At 45.6% G+C, this 26,085-nt stretch overlaps 1 protein-coding gene across 10 annotated transcripts in view; it reads right to left on the bottom strand.

Annotated features, from left to right (window-relative positions):
• Positions 1 to 920: 920 nt before the first annotated feature.
• USP6NL (USP6 N-terminal like) overlaps positions 921 to 26,085 on the bottom strand; it is a 145,224-nt gene continuing 120,059 nt past the window's right edge. For all 10 annotated transcript variants that reach the window (XM_035128060.3, XM_035128063.3, XM_088652495.1 and 7 more), the window contains 4 exons: positions 24,523 to 24,588; positions 24,313 to 24,412; positions 22,777 to 22,929; positions 921 to 6,774 (listed from right to left, as the gene is read on the bottom strand). In XM_035128060.3, coding sequence (XP_034983951.1) covers positions 5,354 to 6,774; positions 22,777 to 22,929; positions 24,313 to 24,412; positions 24,523 to 24,588 — 1,740 coding nt within the window. In that variant the 3' untranslated portion in view covers positions 921 to 5,353. The remainder of the gene's footprint in view (positions 6,775 to 22,776; positions 22,930 to 24,312; positions 24,413 to 24,522; positions 24,589 to 26,085) is intronic.

Raw genomic sequence — 26,085 nt, 5'->3', positions numbered from 1 at the left:
GGGAGGAGTATACAGTGGTACCTCGACTTACGAACGACTCGACTGGGGTCCAGCGCCGAGGGCCTTCTGGCGGTTCCCTTCCTGCGAGAAGTGAGGTTACAGGGAACCAGACAGAGGGCCTTCTCGGCAGCGGCCCTGTGGAAGCCCTCCCATCAGATGTCAAGATGTCAACTATCTGACTTTCAGAAGACATCTGAAGGCAGCCCTGTTTAGGAAAGTTTTTAATGTTTAATGCTGTGCTGTTTTTTTAATATTCAGTTGGGAGCCGCCCAGAGTGGCTAGGGAAACCCAGCCAGATGGGCAGGGTATAAATAATAAATAATAAATAATTATTATCATTATATTATGTTGGGGTATTATTATTATTATTATTATTCCTACTACTGTAGCAGCAGCAGCCTTCTATCTTATTTGCTTTTGAAGATGACACAAGTCAGATGGGACAAATGCAACCCCCCCCCCCCGGAAAGTTATGTTCTGCTCACTGCATCATTCTGGTTGAAGCCTGGAAATTTAATACATCAAGGCTTTAAAATAATACAGTACTGCAAGGGTTAATGTATCCAGTTCTAGACATGCTCAGAGCGGGCCCATTGAAGCTAATGGACATGACTAATTTAATATATATATATAGGTTCATTAGTTTCACTGGGTCTACTCTGAGTAGAAATTAATTGGACACAGCTCCAATGATTGTTTCCAACCAGTCTTCCTCAGCCCTCTTACTGGCTATGATGGCTCAGGCCGATGGGAGTTGTAGTTCAAAACACCAGGAGAGACCAAGGTTGGGGAAGGCTGATATATAGAGACCAAGGTTGGGGAAGGCTGATATATTGTATAGTATCCAATGATTTTCTGATTCGGATTTGCTTTGATGAACTCCCAGAAATACTGTTTTGAGTCAGGCACACAAGACAGAATCACAGGCTTAATCATTATTTTTAACAGGTTAAAAATACAGGTCACAAGAAAATAGGAAAACAGAGTTTTTAAAAAAAACTGTCGAAGATGACATAAGAAAAATAGCATGTATATATTTTATATATAAAAATCTACAGTATTTACTAGTCTCAATACATATTTTAGGAGCAGCTTTCTCTCCGCTGCTTAGCATTCAGTAAATTGTACAGCTTGCTTTTTTATTATATTTATTATTAATCACAAAGCCATGGTTTAAAACTCTGAGATTATTACACAGCCACATTATTATATACATACATTTCTACGCGGCAGTTAAGTAAATTGGAACCACAAAGTACTGTTTGTCAGTTTAAAGCCTTCTTCTCCCCCTTCCTCAACGCAGTACTAAGTAGCTACTTCGCTGCGTTCTGCAGGGTTATTTTATTTTATTAAAAGTCATTTGCCAAGTTAATTAAAAATTACATCAGATTCAGTATATACACACAAAATGTCCATCACGTTGGCTAAATGTCGCTTTCCCCCTCCTTTTCTTTTTAAAAACTTCGGTACCGTCAACACATTAGCAGCGCCAACCTGCAGCGAGCATAGGCACAATAGCACATTGCTTAAGGGGGGGGGGGAGCTTGAACGACTCATGACCCACCAGCCCAATGGAGCCCAACAAATATACATGGGGGCCCAGACAGGGCGCAATAATCCCGCTGGGTTTCTTTTGCTGCCCGCCTGGGCCTGCACAATTAGAGAGGCTGATAATCGTCTGGGCAGGCTGTAATTAGCCGTATGGGTCACAAGTGGTACAAACCCAATTTAGAAAAAAGGGGGGGATAATAACACGCTACTACTTCTAAGTCAGGCTTCCTCAACCTCGGCCCTCCAGATGTTTTTAGCCTACAACTCCCATGATCCCTAGCTAGCAGGGCAAGTGATGATGGGAATTGTAGTCTCAAAACATCTGGGGGGCTGAGGTTGAGGAAGCCTGTTCTAAGTCTTCGCCATCAGTGCAGCCAGATACACCTTCGGGGGGGGAAACACAACCATAACTTCATGGATAAAGGAAGAGAGGACCTAGTCTTTTGAAACCTGGAGACTACCAGTGTTTTGTTTGTTTTCAACTAGAACAGAATACTCTAAAATACTTCCATCCAACATTTTAGCCAGATGTGGGAAGAACTGTAAGCCAGGGAGTTTGGTTCCAGAGCTTGGGTCAAACTGTACAGCAGCCATACAGGGAAGGGGAATGGCAAAACGGAGACATGTGTGCAGTAGGTTTGCACATCTTTTAACCACTGAGGGATTAGAGGGGCTGGAGGCATTTGCTGGATCGGCTTTGGGTCTCTTCCAGGTTCATTGTCACTCTTGTGTCTGTGGGCAGGAGTGAAGGGTGACATCAACCCCATGGTTTAGTGTGTGAGAGGACAGAGCCTCCAGAGTGCAGACATAACTGAACAGGTCAGCTCAAAAATGGGATTCGGCCAGGAGTGATTGGACTCCAGCTCCCATGAGCCTCAGCCCAGCTGTCCACAACATCTGAAGGACCCTAGGCTGGCTACCTCTGGATTAGACCATGGGCACTGGTCCCCTTGCTTCAACTTATGACCAAAACAAGCAGGGCAGATCTGTGATCAGAAATCCCAATTAAAAAACAAAACAGCTCAGCATAGCCTAAGGACACACATGTGAATTGAATCAGAACGGGCACGCTGAGAAGGGTGTGTTTGGTACTTCCCACCGCCACTTTTATCCTAATCAAAACTGCAATTAGCTCTGCTTGGGAAGAAGGAGAGGCTTAGCACAGGTTCAGATCTCTGATTATTTCCTGAGGAAGAACTCAAGATGTGAGCATGTGAAGCACTGGGAGAGTAGTGGCTTCACATGCACTGCTGCCCATTCCCGGACATTTGAGCCGAGCAGGGCAGCCGCTGCTCACACAGGACTGATTCCATGTGCACTTCACCCAAAACAGTGGGAGACAGTCCCCTGTAGATGTTCTGCTGGCCTGCTCTCTTCCAGCCACCCTACAAGATTTTTTTTAAAAAAAATCAAAACAAAATGGGAGTGGAGGGAAAAAGCAACATACATACCCACCCACACAAGGTTGCAGGCCCTGATTGCAAAGCATTTTGCTACAATGAATTTGCTGGCTTCCTATTAACAATGAGGGAGCACTTCGGCATTAAACTTTATACCTACAATCATCTCTTAAGGGCCTAATGGTACAGCAGCGCTAGCCCAATCAAGGGCATAAAAGTCTATTGCTCTCAAGAAAAACAAGATGCTCAAGCACATTGTGGGAACTGACAAGGAAGCAAAGGAGCGAGGGGGTGCCAGATACACAGGATTACAAATTGAGGTTGGGGGGGGGGAACGGCTGAAACGTTTCCGAGGCCATCACAAAACCCTGCTGGGATATGAACCGGCCACCTTTGGTGCCGATGTTCCCAAATCATAACTGTGCATTTCTGTCTTCACAGAAGGAAAGGGCAGGCTATGATTTGAACATGGAAGATTTGTGTTTCGAAGTGCACCCGAGACGGGTTCTGAAACAGGCCTGCACAACCCGCAGCTCACCAAGTCAAATTCAACCCTCCAAAGGCTCAAGGAGCCTATTGTTTACAGCAACTTGCTGGGACAGCAAGAACACGATCCAATGTGGGTGTTGATGTGGGTGAAAAGAGAAGGAAGGGAAAAGTAGGTGCCTGGTAGGCTACAATCTACAGCCCGTATGCTGCCCTGACTTTGGTGGATCACCAGTTATGGAGGTATATATTTTTTCACGGCCCACCAGAAACACCCTCTGGTTAAGCCACAGTGAAGATTAATAGGCATTCCTGGAAGCCTGTGCCTGTGGTACACTCAAAAGAACACTGGATGTGATGGGCAGCCAGACACAAAAGGCAACATCAATGGTGTACGCGACAAAGAGTGATAAAAGCGTCTTGGTTTCTCAGAGTTGGTTCTGAAAAGACAAAACTCTTATTATTACAGGAATAGCCGATGCTTTTCAAGGGATCAAAACCTCTTTGTCGGGGCTGATGAAGGGAAAGGCCATCTCTAGGAAAGAGTGGCGCTTAAAAGACACCTTTTAATCTTTCCGTTAAACACTGTTCCGTGTTGCACTTTTGTGTATTTACAGAAAGCCCTGAAATGCAGCCACCCTGGTCAAAAGCAACTCACTTAATGAACCCATTAAACAAAAGTTGCTTTCTGGCTGCATTCCAGGCAGCCCTCTGTGGGTGTACAGAACATATGTGTGACGCAGGAGGAGGAGACCACATTGCAGCCTGCTCACTCCCACCTGCAGCTGACATGCTGGCTTTCGTGTTTGCATCAGGTTGCACGCACACAGTGCCTGGCCCACATGGAACCGAAGCATGTGCTCTGCAAGCCATCACATTTGAAGGGTACGGATCCTAGGGTTTGGACCAACATGCATTGGACTCCGTGTGAGTAGGTCCAGATGCAAACGTGAAATCCAGCACTCACAAGGCAGGCAAGAGTGGCGTGGACCAGCACAAACCCATCATTTGCCAAGCATAAGTTCCAAATCTCTGTGCAAGCCTTCTGTAGTCACTGACACTCATGGTATATTAGCAGTTCTGTGTGCGAATGATGCACATATTCTATTTGATTGCACCTCTGCCCTCCCCCCCATCAAAACACACATTTGAGATTTAAAAATGAAGACCTAACACAATGCAGAACTGCCTTTGGATATGCAAATGTGGAGGCGGGCTCAAATACCACCGACATCCTAGACACATGCTACAATTCGCAGACAGTCCTGATAGAATAAGCACCATTTATTGGCTGTATCAGAACGCCTTTGCTTTGGGTGTCAAACCTTCTCCTTTCTATGTGAGCCATAGGCAGTAGCATCTCTACTCTGGATAACCCAGAATGCTCACTCCTGGGTTACTGAGACAATGTAGAGAAGAATGTCAAGAAACCCCCATCCCAAGTGAATGGGATGGTTTATAAATTAACCAAAAAAGGAGAAAAGAAATAAAAAAGTACTTTGTGGGTGCAGTCCATGAATACACACGCCTCCATTTTAGACTCTGTAATTCCGTTGCCACACGTGAACACACAATTGATTGTAGTGTCAGGTCAAAAAGCAGCTTACTGAGGTTTTAGGCAACAAGGTCATTTGCTCAATTAGCTACACGAACGTAACAAACAACCACCATGGTAGTCACGCTGAACATACAAGCCTATTGCTATGTTTATGAGAATCCAACCTTTTCGCCTGTTTTCAATGCTCACTTTCAGCTTTCGTCAACATTTAACACAGCTGTGAAATAGTGTCAGTTTGCATATGCCTTTATCTGAATTGTCCTGTATGAAGATCATGAATCTTGGATGACCACCAACCCCAGACGTGCAACTATTGCATGCTCCTCCCCTGGTCTTCCAGGTGAGCACGTGTCGTTTCTCAAAGCAGGACTGATTCATGCATGGACAACCCATCAGTCTGGTGTCTGTAGTGGTGTGCAGGGCTTGGGGAACTAGGATACTGGTAGTGTGGCAAGCCGAGCTCTTCAGAGTGTGGGGAAGTCCTGTATCTTATAGGGCTGTCCACTGAAATGGTGGAGAGATTATGTTCTTTCACAGGTGTCGACTGAAAAGGCGGGTATCTCCTCAAGTTAGCCAAGTGGCTTCGGCTACCATCTTGGCTCCAGGACTGCTTGTAAGGATCAGGCCACTTTCTATTGTCTGGGAAATAATCTGCTGGGGGGATTACAAATCTGGTGGCGTTGGGCGACTTAGGTTTGCTTGCATAAGTGTCAACTGGGAGGACTTCAATTCGACTAGAAGGAGTCACGACCACATGTTGGTGGTTGACAGCATAATTTCTATGTGGTCTATCAGTAAACATCTCTGTTGGAAGTTCAGGGACATATGGCCGGCTGGGAGAGCCGGTTTGATTCCCGTAATTATACTGTGTGGCTATGAAGCTGGAATGAACCATGTCGGTAACATGCTTTGGGGAATTTCCGTGGTAAACAGGTGGGTTACTGTAAGATGGTGGCGGCGGCTTGATGTTATGTCCAATATCTGCCCCATCAGACTGGGAAGAGAATCTGGGGGCTCTTGGTTGTGAGTTGAAGGCATAACTGTTGGATATTTTTGGTGGACTAGATGTTTTCTCTGTCGACTTTCTTGAACCGAGGGAGTAAGCTGTGTTCCTCGGACTTTGCAGGATTGCCCTTTCTAGCACCTCTTCCACAGAATTGTCGTTCTCTGGGTCACCACCAGGCACATTGTCATACTGCGACGCATTTGACTCTCGCTTACCCTCATCGACATCCAAAGCCCTGATCTTTTGCTTCACGTTGAATGCCTGTCCCTCAGGCCCAGGACTCGGTGGCATTCCCGAACCGGCATGGTTTGCAGATCGAATCTTGATCTCCATGGTCAGCTTTGCAGTCTTCTCGATGATTTTGACGTCCGAAGGCTTAATCCACCTGGGCACAAATTCCTTCCCTGTATTTAAAGCAGCGTTGGAATTTTGGTTCGCAGATGCATTAGAATTTTGCTTGGAGTCAGACTCTGGCTGAACTTCAGGTTTTTTCCTGGGGCTCTCCAAGTCATGCTTCAGCAACCCACTCCGCACATTAGCCGTTGCAGGCTTTTGCTGTCTCCTTTCCAGTGAATCCTTTCTCCTCCGGTGGCCCGGTGAGCTTTCTTGGCCTCTCTCTACAGATGCTCTGCGTCCTCCCCTCTGGCTAGCCCGGCCATTGCTTGCTCCACTAGTGCCGCTCTGCCCATTGACCAGATGAGTAAGATTAAGCATGGCAGGCTGAGATTCGGGCGGAACTTTCCCTATCTTCTTTGGAAGTTCGTCATCTTTACCTATAAGAAGAGACACCAAAATAAGCATTACATACATAAACTAAACTCTTGCCATGGATCCCTCCCTGTGGCGAAGGAAGTTAATTGGTTCCCCGCCTCTACCTGCTCTTCTCCCAAAAAAACACATGTCAATGTATGAATTACATAAAGCAACAAGAACTGAGGGTTCATAGCTGAAATCGAGTCTTAAGAGATTGGCAATTGTAGCAGATTTAGTCTTCTGCCCTATACATGAACTCTCTAACGGTAATAGGAACTGCCAGTGGTCAGCCAGTTTGATACCAAAAACATGCAAGATATCGATGCATGCAAGAACTGTCTTACTAACACAAATCAAATTTGGAAACTAATTTTCTGACCTCGAATGGTATTGAATATAAAGGCACAATAGTCTAAGCTATGCAGGTTAAGTATTGCTTTTCCTGAAACTGCAGCAGTTCGTGGTCTTAATTTTAGATGACAACACAGCCGTCCATCTGAGTCTAAGGTGATTAGGACTTTGTGGGAAAACTCTCCACCTCGTGTGAATCTTGCATATGTGTACAAAGCAGAGAGAAGCTCAATGAACTGAGTTGTACCACTATTACTCAAAAATATCACCTCCCTTTCTGTTTTAAACCTCTGTTCTCTCTGCTTTCTGAAGAGGAGGATGGATTTAGAACCTTGCAACCAGGAAGACGCCACGTTCCATATATTTGGTGCCCTCCATATATTTGGTACTTTCTTCCTGCAACATGAGAAGGGGCATGTGCACATGCACCAGAGTCATTCAAGTTAGAGCAGGGCAGGGAAACTCATCTTGGCCTTCGCCAGAATGGCCAATAGTGCACCGCTAAAAACACATAGAAGGGACCCCAAGGGCTATTGAGTCCAGCTCCCTGCACTTCTTCATTTTTTATATATTGGTTCAATGCATAGGCTTTTGTTTTTTTAAAAAAACTTTTGAAATGTACGTAGGTTGATTAATAAGGTGGCTTTATTCCTTTTAATTTCATACACTTAAGCTCTCTTAATTACCACTAAGCTTTCAAGAAACCCCAGTGAGAATACTACAGACATTTTTATTGAATTCTTTGTTGCTTTGAAGATTACTCTTTGTAATCTCTCTCACAAACACACAACTCAGAGGGAGAGGGAGTGTGTTTGCCCCGGTATGCATGGCTTAAAGCTGTTTCAATGTTGTAGGCTAACACCTGAAGGTGTGTGGGGGTGTGATATGACAATGACCCTAAACTGCCACACTCATTCTCCAGTCGAGAGCCTGGGGTTACAAATGAAGAATTAGCAGGCACACTAACAGGAAAAAAGCATTCCAAGGTCGCAACTGTTGATTGCCAAGATCAAACTCATGCGCAAGCAGGGCTTGTGGGTTTCTATCAGATGTGGAAAATAATTGGAAGGAAAGCGCATCGGCAACAAAGGCAAAAGGAGAGGGGAAGGGATGAATAGAGCCACAGCTTTAGATCCCAGTCACGTGGCATAAGGCAGATGAACTCTCACTCTGGCCTCAGTGTCAAAAAAGAGGCATGAAACAACACAAAGTATACAGCTTGCTTAGATCTCCCAACATCATTCAGGCTCCTAACTTTTAAGCTGGCCATATAACCAACAAGGATTTATGGACCGAAACACATAGTGTGGCCATCTTGTCATTAAAGCCCTGTTTCTCCTTTGCAAAGCGGCAGGGTGGAAGTGGAAAGGGGGTGCTCAGCCCTTTGCCCCCGCCATGAGAACATAAGAAGAACCTGCTCGTTCAGGCCAATGCCCAATCTAGCCCAGGATTTTCTTCCCACAGTGGCCAACCAGATGCCTGTGGGAAGCCTGCAAGCTGGACATGAACGCAATAGCACTCTGCCCACCTACGACTGCCAGCAAATGGTCTTCAGAGGCATGATGAGTTGACAGTGGAGGGAGAAGGTGGCCATCATTACCAGTAGCATCTCATAGCCTGGCCTTCCATGAATTTGTCTTTTAAAGCCATCCAAGCTGATGGCCGTCACTGCCTACTGCAGTGGCAAGGCTGTGTGAGAAAGTACTTTTTTTTTCAAATCTGCCCCGAATCTGCTAACATACAGCTTTTCTCTTATCTACTTTCTCCATGCTATGCATAATTTTATAACCACCTATCATGTCACCTCTTACTTGCCTTTTCTGCAAACCAGGAAGTCCCAGTTGCTGCAACCTTGCCTCATAGTAAGTCATTTCCCACTACAACTATCCTCCCTAGATGCTTTCCTATAAACAGCTGCAAACCTGTTTATACTCTGCAAACACAGGTCTGACACACAGCTTGGAGAAAACTGCAGGAGAAAAGTGGCTGGTGAGGAAAGGTTAAGCATCCCTTCCCTCACCTGCCACTACGCATCAGATGCTCAGCTCCTAATGCGGTTTTATTTTTGCTGGATGTCCATTGTTGTAGAATCATAGAATGGTAGAGTTCAAAGGGTCCCTAAGGGTAATCTTCTCCAACCCCCAGCAATGCAAGAATCACCCTGAAAGATGGCCACTCAACTTCTGTTTAAAAACCTCCTGTGAAGGAGAGTCAGCCACCTTCTGAGGGAGTCCATTCCACTGCGAAGCAGCAATAACCCCCAGAAAGGTCTTCCATAGTCAGTCTTTCCTTTCTTGTAGTTTGAATCCATTAGCTCAGATCCTATCCTCTGGAGCAGCAGAAAGCAAGCTTGCTCCATCATCCACGGTGACAGCCCTTTAGATATTTGAAGATGGCTAACATATCACCGCAGTCTTTTCTGGGCCAAACAGTCCCAACTCCCTCAACCGTTCCTCATAAGGCTTTGTTTCCAGACCCTTAATCAGATTGGTCACCTTCCTCTGCACACATTCCAGCTTGTCAATATCCTTCTTAAACTGTGGTGCCCAAGCCTGGACATAGTATTCCAGGTGGGGTCTGACCAAGGCAGAATAGAGTGATTTCCCTTGATCTAAATAAAAAAAATCCTTCCAGTAGCACCTTAAAGGTAAAGGGACCCCTGACCATTAGGTCCAGTCGCGGATGACTCTGGGGTCGCGGCGCTCATCTCGCTTTACTGGCCAAGGGAGCCAGCGTACAGCTTCCAGGTCATCAGCTTCCAGGTCATGTGGTCAGAATGACTAAGCGTCTTCTGGCGAACCAGAGCAGTGCCGAAAACACCGTTTAGCACCTTAGAGACCAACTAAGTTTGTTATTGGTATGAGCTTTTGTGTGCATGCACACTTCTTCAGATGCACAACTTAGTTGGTCTCTAAGGTGCTACTGGAATGAATTTTTTTATTTTGTTTTGACTACGGCAGACCAACACGGCTTCCTACCTGTATTTTCCCTTGATCTGGACACTATACTTCTGTTGATGCAGCCTAGAATTCCATTAGCTTTTTTGCTGCTGTATCACACTGCTGATTCACATTAAAGCTTTACGGCCTACTAAGACCTAGATCTTTATCACATGTACTACTGGCAAGCTAGTATATATTTGTGCATCTGGTTATTCCTACCCTAAGTGTAAAATCTGACATTTGTTCCTATTGAAATTCATTTTGTTAGTTTTGTTGCTGACATGGTCTTGGGTTAGGTGAACCTGAAATTAAGAACTGGGCTGAAAGTTGAACACCACTCTCATCTCAGGTGCTTCTTGTTGGGGTACTGTGCACGTGTTCTGCCTGCTTAATGCTTGGAATGGTCCCCTTGAAATCAGCAGCGTTTCCTTCCATGAAAATATGATTATGATTATGGTGTGAGGCTGCGCTCACATTATGTGTTTTGTGCCGCACCAGGTGGCCAATTTGCTATCCTATGATTATGGCAGGGTTCATTTAAACACAAAGAGATCTATGTTCATAAGGCCTCTCCTTTCTTGCTTTAAGGCTGCTGCAGGCTTGAGATGAAACCTGGAGAAGCCAGAACCTGAAGTGCAGTATGCAGGAAGCACTCCTCTGTTGAACTGGGAAAAGGCAGGCCATCAGTACTTAAACCAGTCCAATCTAGAAGCTTCACAACATCTTCCAAGCAGAGTGATTGATGTTGTACATACCTTCTGTGTTTGAGGAAGACCCCAAGGACTAGCAGACAGAGCCCTAGGTTATTCCTAAACTCACCCCTTTGGGATTCTCAAGTTGACTCCCAGAATCATTGATCCACTGCACACAGAACATGCAGTCGGCATATGAATCCGAGAGAAAGGAAAATGCAAGCAAATCTAACAGTCCAAGTAAGTAGCCAGGAGCATTTGCATAAGACAACCAGGGCTTATAAAGCACCAAATTGGAATTGTGTTGGGGGGGGGGATATTTTCCAGTTTAGGAAAGCTGGTCAGGTCCCTTCTAGCAACCGAGTTGCACCCCACTGCCACACTTGCTCACGCCAACCCAATTTCATGTATAGGAAGAGTCAGGAAGAACTCAACTCCAATGACCAGTTGCCCTAGGACTGCAGAAGCAAAGCAAAGCACAGTTTGACTTATACCACCGCTCAAAGAAACCAGGGCTGCTGGGGAGCTTTCGGCATTGTTTTAATAATGTGTTGTATGCTGCCTAGAAGATGGGAGTATACACATTTTTAAAAATACATAAATAAACTTGAAAAGGTTCACCACCTTCACTGCCAACACATCTTTTTTGTTGGGTATATGTTAGGCACATAGCACATAAGAATGAAATGACACCTTTCCCACTTTGGAAAACTTCTCTAGCCTTCCCCAACCGGCTGATGTCCAATGGTTGTTGGGATTCCAACTCCCACCAGCCCCTGCCAGCTGGACTATGGTGAGAGATGATAGAGAGTTGTAGTCAAACAGCAATTAGACGGCACTAGGTTAGATAAAATGTGATCTAGCCACTTGGAAGCTATTCTTCATGATAGGCAACCAGACAATAGGGTTTCTAAAACCCTGTTTTATAATAAGTTGTTCGCCATGCTTGCCACAATCCAAAGTCCTGCATGCACACACAGAACACTTCCACATATGGGCTCATTCGGTGCAATGGCAACGGGTGAAACAAACCTGCATGCATATATATGGAATAGCTACCACTACTCTGAGAGAGGAGGTAAAATGCAGGTGAAATACCAAGATTATTATATTGTTGTTAAAAAGAACAGAGACTTATTGAATATAAAACAAGCCCATTATTCCAGGCACATGAAACAAAACAGTTTTACAAGCCCATCAATCAAATAAAAGCAACCTTTGCTCAAACCACAAAGAACAAGAACGCTATGAACCAGGCAGAGGCAAAAGTACCAGGAGACACTTGGGGGATAGTAGCGAACAGGAAGGCCACGATATCGGGTGCTGGCAAGAAAGAGGAAAGGCAAGTTCATTATCACCATCATAAAAACCTCCCTCAGAAAAGACAAGAGAACCTAAACTGAGCTACATGCAGAGTCAGCCAAAGCAAGCAAGTCATAAAGTAGTGCCTGGAATCATCACTCCCAAGGGGCTGGGGGAAGAGAGCCAAGACAAAGGATGTAATTGTCTCAAAGTGTAACACAGCACACCGAATCATGACCTCGTTTGCATCACCAATGGCAATATTTTTAAAGAACCTTTTAAGTACCCATAGACATACAAAGAAGGGCACATAACGAGATGCTCTGGCATCCCACAACTGCAAGCTGCTCTTCTCCAGGTGATTATTACTTGCAGAGCTGCCCTTTTCCATATTCACAGTCACAGGGCAAAGTTTAAAAAATGACTAGGTGTCCTGCGATTCACTTCACTGCAGAATCAGAGGGAGCTTCATAGGCCCACTTGATCTAACTACGGTACCTGCTTGATGCAGGCAGTCTAAGGTTAGCACATCGTCAATAAGATGCTGTCCAGACTCATTTGAAGCCCTACAAAGGAGGAGGTACCCTGCTCTCCCCGGTAAGAGACTCCATTGTTAAGAAGCTTGACAATGTCTAATTGTGTTGTCAAGATGTTTCTCCTAATGTTATTCAGAGCACACAATCGCCCAGTTTGGACAGTGCTGGCCTAGGTGTTGGCAAACCTAACAGACGAATAGGATTATTTCTTTCCTTCGTTCTCTTAAATAAAGCAAATCTGTGATGTTTCTACAGAGTCTCCTTATGTCTGAATGGCAGAGTTATGCTCTTCCCAAACCCACTGACACTTCTTGAAGAAAAACAGTATTGAAGGAATATAGGATGAAGGAAGTACCCTTGGTTGGGGTCATGATCCAGCCAGTTAGGACTTCACAGTTCTACTGACTTCAACAGCAGAGATTTAAGTACATGCTCAACTCTCCCTGGGAGAGTAATAGGATACTAAAGTGCTTAACTTTGGTTGGATCAGACCTGCTGAACTTCAGACTAGTTATTCTCCCAGCTTCTAGTCTTACAATTTTTTGCAAGACAATTTATAAAGGTTTGTGGCAATAGGATTCCTACATATACTCTAAGCCTGCCTTTTATGCTCATGGCTACATATCAAATAATTTACAAAAGAAAACCTGTTAGTCTTTCAGCACTCCAAAGATTTCATTTTAAAAATGCCTTCAAATACATGGGCTTAGCTTAAAGAAATGCTTTTTCAGTTCCTAGCACTGGCATTCTAGGATACTTCTACTGTGAGTTTTGTCATTCAGAAGGAAATAACAGGTGTCCCTTTAAAAAGCTGGGGAATATCTGGTTCTGCTATTCAAGTCATCTTGTTTTTAATAGCTGGTATGGTGAAAGTACAAGGATTAAAGGAAACTAGGGAGCAGGGAGATTTGAAAAAAAGAAATGCTACTGGCTTATTCTTGATCTTTGTCACCACCCAGTGGAAATTAATCACAACTGCAAAACTGTCACAGTGGCCGGAGTGGACTACTTCAGAGTAACGACGCTACGCAGCTCTGCATTTTATTCTTTTATTGGTGCTGCGTATTTACAGTGCTCAAGTCATTGCTATTTACACGGAGCGATGTTGTCAGTCGGTTTCAGAACCTCCTAATGGCTTTTGGCGCGTCTTTCTCCAACACAAAAGCTTTGGCAGACCCATCCTCTTGCCCCTCCTCTTCCTGCGTAATTCTGGAGTTGGGGGGATGGGTCTTCCCCCCTTACTTGCCCCTTCCTGTCCCACCTGGGACCCTGGCTCCTCTACCTTGCCTGAGCCTCGGACACGACTTCCTGCTTCCCCACTGGAATCGGAACTCTCCCTGCTTTCCCCTTTGCTCGGGGACGGGCTTGAACTCAGGAGGGGAGGGACTTCGCGATATCCCCTGTCCCTCACATCCACCCCCCTCCCAAGCTCTCCTTCACCCCTCCCCAGGCAACCCCAAGTAAAACGCCGCTTGCATTGGGGCAGACTCCAGATCCCACCCCAATCTGTGCACCAGCATGGTGAATTTCGCCCAATACGCGCGAACTGTCATATTTCCTTGGCGTAAATTATGAAGTTCCTCCTTAGTCTGGTCCATATGACTATCGGACGAATACATCGTTTTCAAACCTTCTAGAAATAGTTTGACATTCTTCATGCAAGGATTCCTTGTTGCAATTAACGGTCTTAGCCACTCCCTGGCCGCCCCTGTAAGGTGCTCCACAATAAACGCTACTCTGTGCTCATCATCAGGGAACTCATCGTGGTGCAGCTCAAGAGCATACACAATCTCAGTCTCAAAGCCCTGAAACTCCTTCGGGTCTCCATTGAACTTGCTTACTAGGGTCCCGGCTCTCCTTCCTGGCAGCACTTGGACTTGGGGTGCCCCTCCCGCCTTGTTTTTCTCTGCATCCAGCTTGTTTTGGAGGTCTACCGCCACCGCCCTTAAATGCTGCTCTTTTTCCTGGAGCTCTCTCACCTGTTCCGCAAGTTGTAGCCGGTCGTCCTGGACCTTCTTAGTCTCCTCTTTAGCTGCCTTCAATTCTCCCTGCGCCTGCAGCGACAGCTGTTGCAGTTCTAGCTGGGCTTGCTCAGCGATCTGCCGCCACTTCTCCGCCTCTGACACGCTCATCCCGGCAACTCCAAAGTAGCCCAAAAATGATTAGGAGGTTGCTGTCACAGTGGCCGGAGTGGACTACTTCAGAGTAACGACGCTACGCAGCTCTGCATTTTATTCTTTTATTGGTGCTGCGTATTTACAGTGCTCAAGTCATTGCTATTTACACGGAGCGATGTTGTCAGTCGGTTTCAGAACCTCCTAATGGCTTTTGGCGCGTCTTTCTCCAACACAAAAGCTTTGGCAGACCCATCCTCTTGCCCCTCCTCTTCCTGCGTAATTCTGGAGTTGGGGGGATGGGTCTTCCCCCCTTACTTGCCCCTTCCTGTCCCACCTGGGACCCTGGCTCCTCTACCTTGCCTGAGCCTCGGACACGACTTCCTGCTTCCCCACTGGAATCGGAACTCTCCCTGCTTTCCCCTTTGCTCGGGGACGGGCTTGAACTCAGGAGGGGAGGGACTTCGCGATATCCCCTGTCCCTCACAAAAACCTTCCAGGTTAATTGTCCCTAGATGCAGTAACAGCCAATTACACTGAAACTGAATGCCACACAGAGTCAGAGTAACCGGTTTTGGACCGTCATTTCAGCTCAAGAATGTGCATGTCTTGAGAGTCCTCACAGAGCTTAAAGGGGAGGCAATCACAGGGAAACATGTTACAAGATTGATGGGATTGTGGTCTTCCAAATCAGTAGCTTATTTGCTACTGAGATGCCAGGAACAACATTTGACATTTTCCCACTGCACAACAGTGATATAGAAGGGGAAGCACAAAAACACGTAACATTGTGGCATGATGACAAAGCAAGATCTAGCAGATTTGTGGGGCGAAGGAGCAAAACCAGGTGTGCGGCTGAAGCTATTTTTCAGAAGCAACTATGTGTTCAGGGTGACATTTAGATCTGTCCTTCACCACAGTTCCCTTCCTCATTTCTGGATCATCATGATAAATAAAGGGACATGCAAATCCCAGCAATTTTCAGAACACTGAAGAATTGGCTTAACACATTTTAGTTCTGCACTCAAGTTTGGGGTGCTAATTGTATAAACTCACTTTGGAAACTCTTACATAGATTAAGAGGAAGACAATTAAAAGCAGGAAAAAAATCAACAGGCTGCTTGTCCCTGGGCTACTGAAATAAAAGCCCCAGGAAACGCATCACGGTCCTCTGATGAAGACAACAATTTCAAGCCGTGCTAGATTTTACCAAGTCTAAGTGGATATTCAGAAGAGGCACAAGCAGAGTTAGTGGCACCGCTTATATCCATAAGGATGTGAGGAGAGAGATTCAATGGCTCAAGCTATACTGTTCAAATCACACAGAGACAGGCAAAGTGCCGGGGGGAAACAAAGATTCCATGGCAACCTCTAACTTCAGCACATTTAGATGCACTCGAGAAATCAGTAGGAATAAAAAACATCAACAACATGGAAAAGTATCGGGAGAGTTAGTTGGTTAATGAAGTGGAGTGCAAAGGAAAAATAAAACAGATACGTGTGAGTCCTCCAAACGTATAAATGAAAAATTCCATATTCATCTGGAAAAAGAAAAATACAAAAAAGTGACATTACAGGAGCTGTAGAAGAGAAAGTACGCTGCACTGATCCTTTTACAACATTGTTCCTTTATTATTATTATTTTATAGATGCCAGAAAGGGAAAAACCGATAAGACATTAGCTAAAACAGAGGTCTGAACTGAGAAGAAGCTGATAAAGTTAGGAGCCAAACTCTTAAATTCCTGTGAAGAATGAAAAGCAATGTGGTCTACTGAAGGAGAAAGAGACAAAAAAGAGAACGCAAAACAGAAAGTTTAAGGAGAAATGCATAGACTTTTATTTAGGTACATGGGAAGCTGCTGCATACTGAGTCAAGCCATTGTGTCCATCTAGCTCAGTAGTGTCCACCCTGACAGGCAACAGCTCTCCGGTGTGTCAGACAGAGGACATTCCCAGCTAAGCCTAGAGATGCTGGGGATTGAACCTACCAGTATATGCAAAGCAGGTGTTCTATGAGTGAGCTACAACCCTTATTTATTTATTTATTTATTTATTTATTTATTTATTTATTCATAGCATGGGAACGCTGCCCTATCAATTATATTCCCTGAGATAGAGATCCAACATCCAGGCAGCTACAGTGGTAAGGCAACAGGGAACTTTCCTAATTCACACAAGGAGATCCCCTGCCCACATTGCCCCCTCCCTTCTCGGTCTTCTGCTACTTGGAAAGATCTTTTTATTCTAAACATGGAAGTCATGTTAGTTTGTTTTCGCTCCATACATCTATATAATTTTAGCATTGAGCTGTGAACTAAATGAGATGTAAGAACATTCGGAGAGCCCAAGTCCTGTCTGGCCCTGCATCCCGTTTCCCACACTGGCCAACCAGAAGCCTGTGGGACGTCAACAAGCAGGACATGAGCGCAATGGCCCTCGGCTGCAGCTGTTCCTCACTGACATGTTGCCCGGAGGCACCGTGCTGCCTCTGATCTTGAAGATGGCAAAGTCCTCGTGACGAGTAGCCACTGACAGCCCTCACTTCCACAGACTTGTCCCGTCCTCTTTTAAATCCATCTGAATTGGTGACCAACAGCACACGCCTTGGTACCGGTAGTGGTTTCTGCAGTTTAAACCACACACTGTCTGCTCCGTGCAAAGTGAGGATGTGCAATGCTCCCTCTGCCCTCCACTCGCCCACATAAAGAGGCTGGGCTGGCCAGCTGCCCACAAAAGGCAGGAAGCATCTCCAGGGAGTGGGGGTGGTGGTGGTATCAGTTAGCCCCATAACTCCCTAGTTCCCTGTCCTTTGCTCATGTGCATGCATTAAGTACATTGTCTGCCAGAGAGGTTAGCAGCATCACTTAGCAGCAAGCACATATGGCTTTCTGGTGGAAAGGACACCTGGCAACATAAAAACCCCACTTCCCCCAAGTTCTCACTTGCCCTGCAGTTTGCAGAGTGGTGATGGTGGAGGAGCTGGTGGTTGATAGGGATTTGTAAGCAAACAAAGCCCCTATTTGTTGACCCTGGCTAGAGGGAGGCAAATGTCCCAAGTAGGCATTCTGAAAGAAGGCTGCACACTTAACTCCCCTTCTTAATGGAAAGGCAGTGGGCGCACAATCTTTCCCCAACCCGGTAGCCTCCAGATATTCGGGACTACAATTCCCATCAGCCCCACTGGCTCAGACTGATGGGAGTTGTAATGCAGACTATCTGGAGGTAACCAGACTTGGGAAGGCTGGTGCTGCACATGGAGGCACAACAGACCCTTTGTTCACATCAACAAGTTAGGATTGCCAGTCATCTTTCAGAGTCAAACTGGGTTAATGGGGACATGGACAGTTAACGAAATAATGTCTCTCCAGCACCATTCACGGCTTCTACTTTCTGAAGGAGATGGTGCCTACTTGTGTAACGGGCAACTTTTTTTGTTGTTGTTGTTCAGAAGCTCTTAATGCATGTTAAGTTCTAAGGAAATGCAGAGGCCTTATCAGGGGCACTGGGGAAGGAGTCAGAAAGTTTGTGGAAAATTCACAAATGAGCTAAAATTAAAGAGCCTTCTGAGGTCCTTGATCTGTGAAAAATAACCAGAGACCCACTAGATGTGATAAAAGGATCCTGGGAGAGAAGAAGCACTGGAAGGCTTCCTGGCGTTTCCTTTACTGCCTGATACATTTCAGACAGAAGGAAAAGGCTGTGATCGGGCAATTTATGAAGTTCTGTACCCTTTCTTCTTCCTCCATCTGCTCCACAGAAGACATTCTGTGCTTGATTGGAAGGACCACCAGGCTCTAGAAGATCTTCCTTTTGCAAAACAGTCTTTTCTTGGCATATTACAGTTTTCCTGGGGTAGAATGGGGTGTGAAGGAACTATATCTGGCCATGGTCCTGGAACACAAATGCTTAAACTGAGCAATTAAGTGTTTTTCGACCATGTCTGAAGGAAAGAAAAAGCCCAAAGCAAACTGGTAATCCGCACAAGCCTTAAGATTGCCCAGTCCATCTCATTCTGAAGGAGAGTTTGGAAAAAAAACAGGGAAGAGTACACCCTACAAATTCCCTTCCAGATGGACTGCTATGTTTTCAATGCTGTGCAAAGTTATGTCTTTGACAACAGACCAAAGTCTGCCCAAACAGCTCTGGAAAGCTCTTAGCACCCTAAACAAGGCTTGCCAGATGGAGAATTCCACTAAGCCTAATTAGTGCTCGGATGTTCCCAGAAGGGAGGGACCTAAATTAGCAGTATGGCTAGAATTGCAAGCTGCCAATAACTATTTCACTATTACAGGGGAAAGGAATTAGTATAGGATCTGCTTTGCATATGCAGGAGATCCACGGTTCAATTCCTGGCACCTCCAGTTAGAGCCGAGGGAAACCATGGAGAGCTGCTGCCAGTCAGTGCAAGCAATACTGCGCTAGATGGTCTGACTTGGTGGCATAAGGCAACTGCAGCTTAGGGCACAAGTATGAAGCAGAAGATGGCATTCCTCACCAGTTGTAATCTTAAAGCACAAGCCTATTTATCTTTACTCTGGGAGTAAGTTCCGAAGTGTTCACTGCAGCCTAAAAGGATTAAGTTGAAGGTGCATATTCCACTCTAGCACAACCTGCATAACAGGGATGTTGTGAGGATGCCACCCTGAGCACTAGAGCACAGAGGAGGAACCTATAACCTGCCACATCTTGCTGGTCTAGCAATTAACTTCCATCAGCTCCAGCCAGCAAGTGCCCATTGTCAGAGACAATGTAAGCCGGAGGCTCTCCTGAAAACTGGCAATGAAAACTTGGCAATGAAAACTTTGGAGTTCTCATGAATGGTACTATAAGTAGTAGTTTGTGTTTTCTGCTTGTGCTACCTTTTCCTATAAGCTTTCTATGGAAAATCCAGAAGTTTATATTTAAACTCTGGGAAAGGTTTATCTCACTAACTCTCCCAGCTGGTCAGAAGGGAGTTTCCATCCCCCGCCTCGTTCTAGCTGCCCTAGCCTTTTTGTACTCATTTGACTTCACTTTTATCCTGCCCTTCCTCCTAACAACTCAAGGAAGCTCATGGGGTTTCCCCCCATCCCTACATTTTATCAACAGAACAACACTGTGAAGTAGGCTGGGCTGAGAGAGGAGAGAGCAGCTGGCTCAAGGTCACATGCAGAAAAGAAGCTGAGTGTCGTCTCTTTTCCTGCCAAGCAAACAAGGATAAACTCCGGGATCCAAATCCGGAACCTCCTTTTCACCCCACCATTCAATAGCCTGTAAGGAATTCGGACACAGCACACGAGGCAAACATCCCTGTCCATCTCAGCTTCCAAGTTCTACAAGGCAGCTTTCATTTCAACTTGCAATGTCATGCCCTAGACCAGGCATCCCCAAACTGCGGCCCTCCAGATGTTTTGGCCTACAACTCCCATGATCCTTAGCTAACAGGACCAGTGGTCAGGGAAGATGGGAATTGTCCAGTCCAAAACATCTGGAGGGCCGAAGTTTGGGGATGCCTGCCCTAGACACTGCAATCTGTCCATGATGGGAATGAAATAACCAAGGGTTATATCTGGACATTGTGGGTCTACTTTGGAAGCAATGCAGAGCAAAATGATTTATTCCAAAGCCAAAAAGTGACCTTGCCCCAATGATTCCTTATGCCTTTCTCTATTTTGGTGCTGCTTCTCTGTATTGATGTATCCCTGTTATTCTCCCTCCCAAATTGGCTGACCTTGAGGTGGAGGTGCAAGAAGGAAGCCTTAGTTGGCAGCCATTGCCCTTCATTGAGCTCACAGGAGACAGGATCAACCCTGTGCTTGCATGGGGAGGAAGCTGCCTGCCCCCTGCCACAATTGCAGAACTAGAGACAGACGAGGCATGCAAGAGTGAGGTAATGTCTAGAAGATGCTGAGAGCGAGGTTGGTGACAGATAGCATCGCCTGGAGATAGTGATTAGAAAAACAAGAATTGAACACGGAGTGGGGAGATAAAACTCAAGGGCTGATGAAATTCAGATGAAGAACAAATGAGGCATCCATTTTCTTAGCTAAACAGGAACTGAAAACAAATCTGACAGATTTTCTGGGATGAGGGCAAGAGGTATTTTGTGGGTACTTATGGAGAAAGAAAATCCCTATTTGGGGGTTGAAGAAATACCCCACCCCCCGGCGGCCCCAAGTGGAATGCCCATGCATGGGCATCCATCCCTGAGGCCCAAAGTGAGGGGAGACAGTATGGATGTCTATCAATAGAAGAGCCACCATTATATCCACAGAAAAATAATGGGGAATCAGAATCCTTCATGCCTTGGGGGAATGTCCTTGGAAGCAGAGAGCAGTACAACGTCGGTGCTATCCTTCACCCGCTGGGACCAGAACTTCCTCCGCATTCCTCTTCTCTAGCCAATCCCTGCTGCTAAGCTGTGAGCTGGAGACTGAGCCCCAGCCCCCCCAAGATGACGAGCAGGGCTGGGCTTCGCAGGAAGTGGAGGAGCCCCAACACCCATTTTCCTCCATGGAAGCCAGCACTCTGTAGGTGCCTCGGGCAGCACCTGTATTCAACAATCTCATAAGTGAGGGGAGGAAGGCGAGGTTGAGGGGTGGAAAACTGGTGGAAGGGCAAAGACTTTCTCCTGCCCAAATTTCTTACAAACCTCAGTTTGCAACAGGTTTAAATTATAGTACTCAATATTTTCAGTAGTGCTTGCAATAACTCCATTCAAAGCCTCTGTCCAGGGCTGTCAGTTTCCACTCCTCCCCCCCCCCTTCCTGTCCAGGCTACTATTGCCCTAGCAGAGAGAAAAATAAGGCAAAAGCCACAGCGATCAGAAAATGGTATCCTTGCACATAATGCCAGGCGGTTAAAAGAAATTGAAGTTGGGACAAATAGAGAACTTTCAGAATAAAAAAGAGGGTTTTGAAAAATGGGTCGCATAAGGTTCAAAACTGGGACATGCCTAAAATGATGTGCAGCTTTGAGGACACCACATGTTCGGAGTGTGAATTGACTAATTACTTTGGAAAGAGATATTGGGATTGTAGTCAAATTTTCACTGGAAGAATTAATACTGTACTTAGCTTTGACTGAAATAAATATGGAGTGTTAGGAATACTTAGGAAAGGGGCTGAAAACAGAGCAGCCCATAGCAATGGTGATCTACAGTCTCATTGTTCAGAATGTTAATAGAATTGTGGAATTGGAAGGGACCCCGAGGGTCATCTAGTCCAACCCCTGCAATGTTAAGAACATTAAAAGCCTGACAGTTTCAACATACATCCCCTACGATTTCCTCCCCATCTTCCTAAGGAAGAGCTAGTGCCTGACTTTTCTGCTCACTCTCTTATGTTACACTACACTGGCAGAAATCCTGAAGGACCCTCTCAATAGTGAAGGGTAAAATTCAATTTCCTTTCTCAGCTCACAAAAAACCCACTTATCCATTAAACACCACAGACATTCTTATGAATGCTGGGTGTGGGAAGCAAACAGTCCAGGAAACCTCCCTCCCGGCCCTCCCCTCTTTCTGCAATGATTGATAGGTCCAGAGAAGAGCATCTCTGATCCGTTGTTCACACTCAGAGGCGAAAATTGTTTTCTGGAGCCGCATGCTAAGGCATGAACACGAGACCAGCATTTTAACCATGTTGCCTTCCTACGAACTAAAAGGCCGCAAGTTTACCTCCTGTGCTCTCCGGGATGGGACAGTGAGCCTGACCCACATGTACCTTTCTGCAGAATGGATTGCTTGTAAAATGCATCTGTTCATCCAAACACTGATCTCCCGACCCGGGTCAGGCACTGCCTTCAGGATGCGCAGTACTTGGCCAACTTCCTGCTGTGGGCATAGCTGTGCATCAGGAGAACAATGGTACCTGCTCCTTGCAGGGATTTTTGTTGCACTTCTAGATTAGAAGCATGATAGAAGTGGGCATACCTTTGGGGGGAAATGATCAGGATTTCCAGCAACGGGATACCAAATTGTGGATTTCCTGCACTGTGCCATAGTTATGCAGCTCCATTCGAGTGCCAAAAGCTGGGTAGACCCACGAACCAACAAAAACGGGCTGCTTGCTTCCCAAGCAGCGGCTGTGTCTTGAGTTACTTACCTGCTGCTGGCAGGTCCAACTTGGCTCGTTTCAGCTCCGCCATGGAACTCTGGAGCTGATCTACTACAAAGTCATCTTCAAAGAAGAAATCTTTGGCGAGGGTCTCCTGAAGAAATTGCACGAGTTCTTCCATTTGCAATTTCATCAGGTGTTCTAGGTTGGGAGGGGGGAGAAGAGTACGACATCAGAGAGAAGACTAAAACGTAGCCACATTTGCTTTCTCTATCGAAACAGAACTTTCTCTCCATCAATTCATATCTATTAATTAAACAAGCACCTAGCGTAATCATAGAACTTTACAGAAACATAAGGCTGCCATATATCAAGCCTCCTCCCCTTCCAGTTGGAGAACAGCCTTTACCAAAGGTGTCATGGGTTTTGAAGACACTCAAACTCAGGACGCAAGGGAGAAACGTGCTAAGAGGAAGGCACGCTTAGCAAATCTACACCGTGATCAACTCCTGCCCGGAAACCAATGTCCCCACTGTGGAAGGACGTGTGGATCCAGAATTGGCTTCCACAGTCACTTACAGACTAATTGTTAAAACCATGTTTATGGAAGATAATCTTACTCGGCTATGAGTGATTGCCAAAGAAGATATATCAAGCCAATCCCCTAACACTGCTCTCTCTAACAACAAGCACAGGTGGTATGTGCAGACAGAAATGGGGGCAGATCACAGGGTACTGAAAATCAAGAGGGAGGCATAAGCATGGAAGTAGCCCTGGAAAGTGGCGCTGTTGTTGCGAGTGAGTATTGTGCCCTTATGCTTTCCTGTTAGCCCCTCCATTTATTTAAACCAGTTCAGTCCTGCCTCTCTCAGAGACTGAAACAGGTTGCAGAAACAGTCTGACAAAAATAGCCCCCCTAAAACGGCAGCATATCAACGAATACTCAACATAACTGAAACATTGTAGTCACAGCGATAAGAAGCACCAGGAACATCAGCCAACAAAGGCTTGCCTTTAAAAGGTGGGCTTCACAGAGTCTCCTAAAGTCAACAAGGAGGCCCAGCAAAGCACCTACAGAGAATACTCTTTTCAAAGCCTTGGGGCTGTCACCAAAAAGACTCTGCTCATTGCTGTGATTTAATCTCCTCAGGAAATTGTACTTTTGAGTAGAGCCCTTCTGACCAGCGTCTATATTCCTGTTGGCTGGGAAGTATAACGTGCCACCAGATTTATTGTGCATATTGTGGCCACATCTTTTGCAACCTATTTCTAGTCATTAGAATCTTCCCAACGGTGAAGCTGCAGTGGCTTTGGAGACAGTGTGAAATCAGCACCCACAAGATCTCTCTCCCCAGAAGTGCAGGGGGTGGGGGGAGAACATCAATGGCTTGGTAGGTTTGTAAGTCACTGTGGGTTGCCCGGGGCAAGATAAAGTGATGAACAAATATAAGAAATAAATAAATAGTACTGAGAAATACCCAACTGGAGCAAAGTGTTTGGTTTTTAATTCATTTATTTTATTCACAAGTGCCTGTCCATGCCATATGGCGAGTTTAGAGTTTAAAGCCAGGACAGAGATCTTACTTCTGTGCAGTTTCAAAATGGTATAAGACATCGCAGTGAGAACCCGTTCTCCTTCAAGTATGTAGATATCCCAGATCCTGAGGGTTAACGTAAAGGGAGTCTGCAATGAGAGAAGCCACGGGAGGCATCAGAAAAATAACAGATTTGCTGTAAAAATGTGTTTTTGGGATGATTTGGGGGTGGGGAAGACATCAAACAAAAGGCACTCACACGGTCAAGGAAACACTGGAAAAACCATTTCATTGTGTAAAACGTAGTGTTGACTTCCTGGGAGTCCTGCCAAGAAAAAGCAGTTTTATGAACTTCAGATATGAACAGAGCATCACGCCAAGTGGCCAAGTGGTTAGTATTATTGAATTTATATATTGCTGCCGATTAAAAAATATTCCCTACAAACAAGGTAAAAAAATTAAAACAAACAAACTATAATAATTAAAAGAAAAAAAGACAGCACATAGAAAAACAGATTTTCCTTGCTAAGCACACAGCATAAACACTGGCAACTAAGGCAGCATGAACTTCTGGACTGCAAACCCAAAGTGAAATGGGCAAAGTATCTTCAGCCTGAAACCTGACTGCTTTCCTATGCATTCTGTCTTCCCCTCCGTGGACAAAAGAAATCCAAAGAGGTTAAACATTGAAGAGGGTGATTGTGAAGAATGCAGGGTTTGGGTCATGTGTACTTTTAAAAATACCTCTCCCTGTACGATCACTTTGGTTTTCTGGGGAGAGCTTAGAAGAAAGGTTCCTGTAGCACAGTTAAAATGTGTGCCTAGGCTTTCTCTACTTACTGCAATGCTCCCACTTTCTGGAATATGATTCCATAGGCGAGACTGCCTTACTGTAAAGCTTCAGGGTTGCATATAAGCAGTCATTTAGGCGTGAAGCCTGATCCACCTGGCATAAGGAGAGAAAACCTCTTGTAGCCATACCCCTTTATGAAAAGTTAGATCCAGCTCACCAACTTTGGCCATCCTTCTCCTCTAAAGAAAGGGATGAAGGAATACGGCATACCTGAGCATGTACAGAATGCCTTTCATGCAGAGGCAGCATAGCAAGTAGCTACACACACACACACACACACACACACACACACACACACACACAAACGATGGCAAATGAGGAACCAAGCCCTGGACATAACTCCCTTCATTCTCTGGAGCCAATTCCCCTTTCCCAGACCCTGTCATTCTTGCCCATAGTTTAGTCAGAGCAGCCCGGTGCACCCCATGTTTTCAACTACAACTACCATCAACCCCCTATCACTGGCTATGCTGGCTAGGGTTGATGGGAGACGTAGTCCAAAACTTTTGGTGGGTCTGAGAAGGCTGAGCCAAGGGGTGTGTGCCAGCTTCCCCTAACCACATATCTCATTAACAGGACTTAGAAATTGTGGTTTGAAAGTTGGGTTTGTATGATGTGCTTCTGCAGGGCGGGTTTCTGCTGCTGTTTGTAAGTGCAGCTCTTGGGAAGCTGTGGAAATTGCTTGAAGCTGTTCAGAAAGCCCAGTGTGCTCAAACGCAGCAGGGTGCAACAGAGGCTTGCCCTTGCCAACCCTTCTTCCTGCTGAGATCAAATGGGCAGAGGCGGAAGTGGCAGCTGCATGATCTAATTGCATGGAGCTCCTGGGACACCGAGAAGCATGAATGGAACAGCACACTAGCCTGGGAATAAGGTGCGGTGGGAGAAAGTAGCAGACACCATGGAGAAGGCAGTAACTCTGCCCTACAAGGGTTTGGTACGTGGCTCTGTCTCTACACAACAGCTCTACAA

Source organism: Zootoca vivipara, chromosome 9, assembly GCF_965207765.1.
Source record: "Zootoca vivipara chromosome 9, rZooViv2.hap1.1, whole genome shotgun sequence".
Classification (NCBI taxonomy): domain Eukaryota; kingdom Metazoa; phylum Chordata; class Lepidosauria; order Squamata; family Lacertidae; genus Zootoca; species Zootoca vivipara.
The sequence above is the reverse complement of the archived record's forward strand: the minus strand, read 5'-3'. Positions and strand labels throughout refer to the sequence as shown.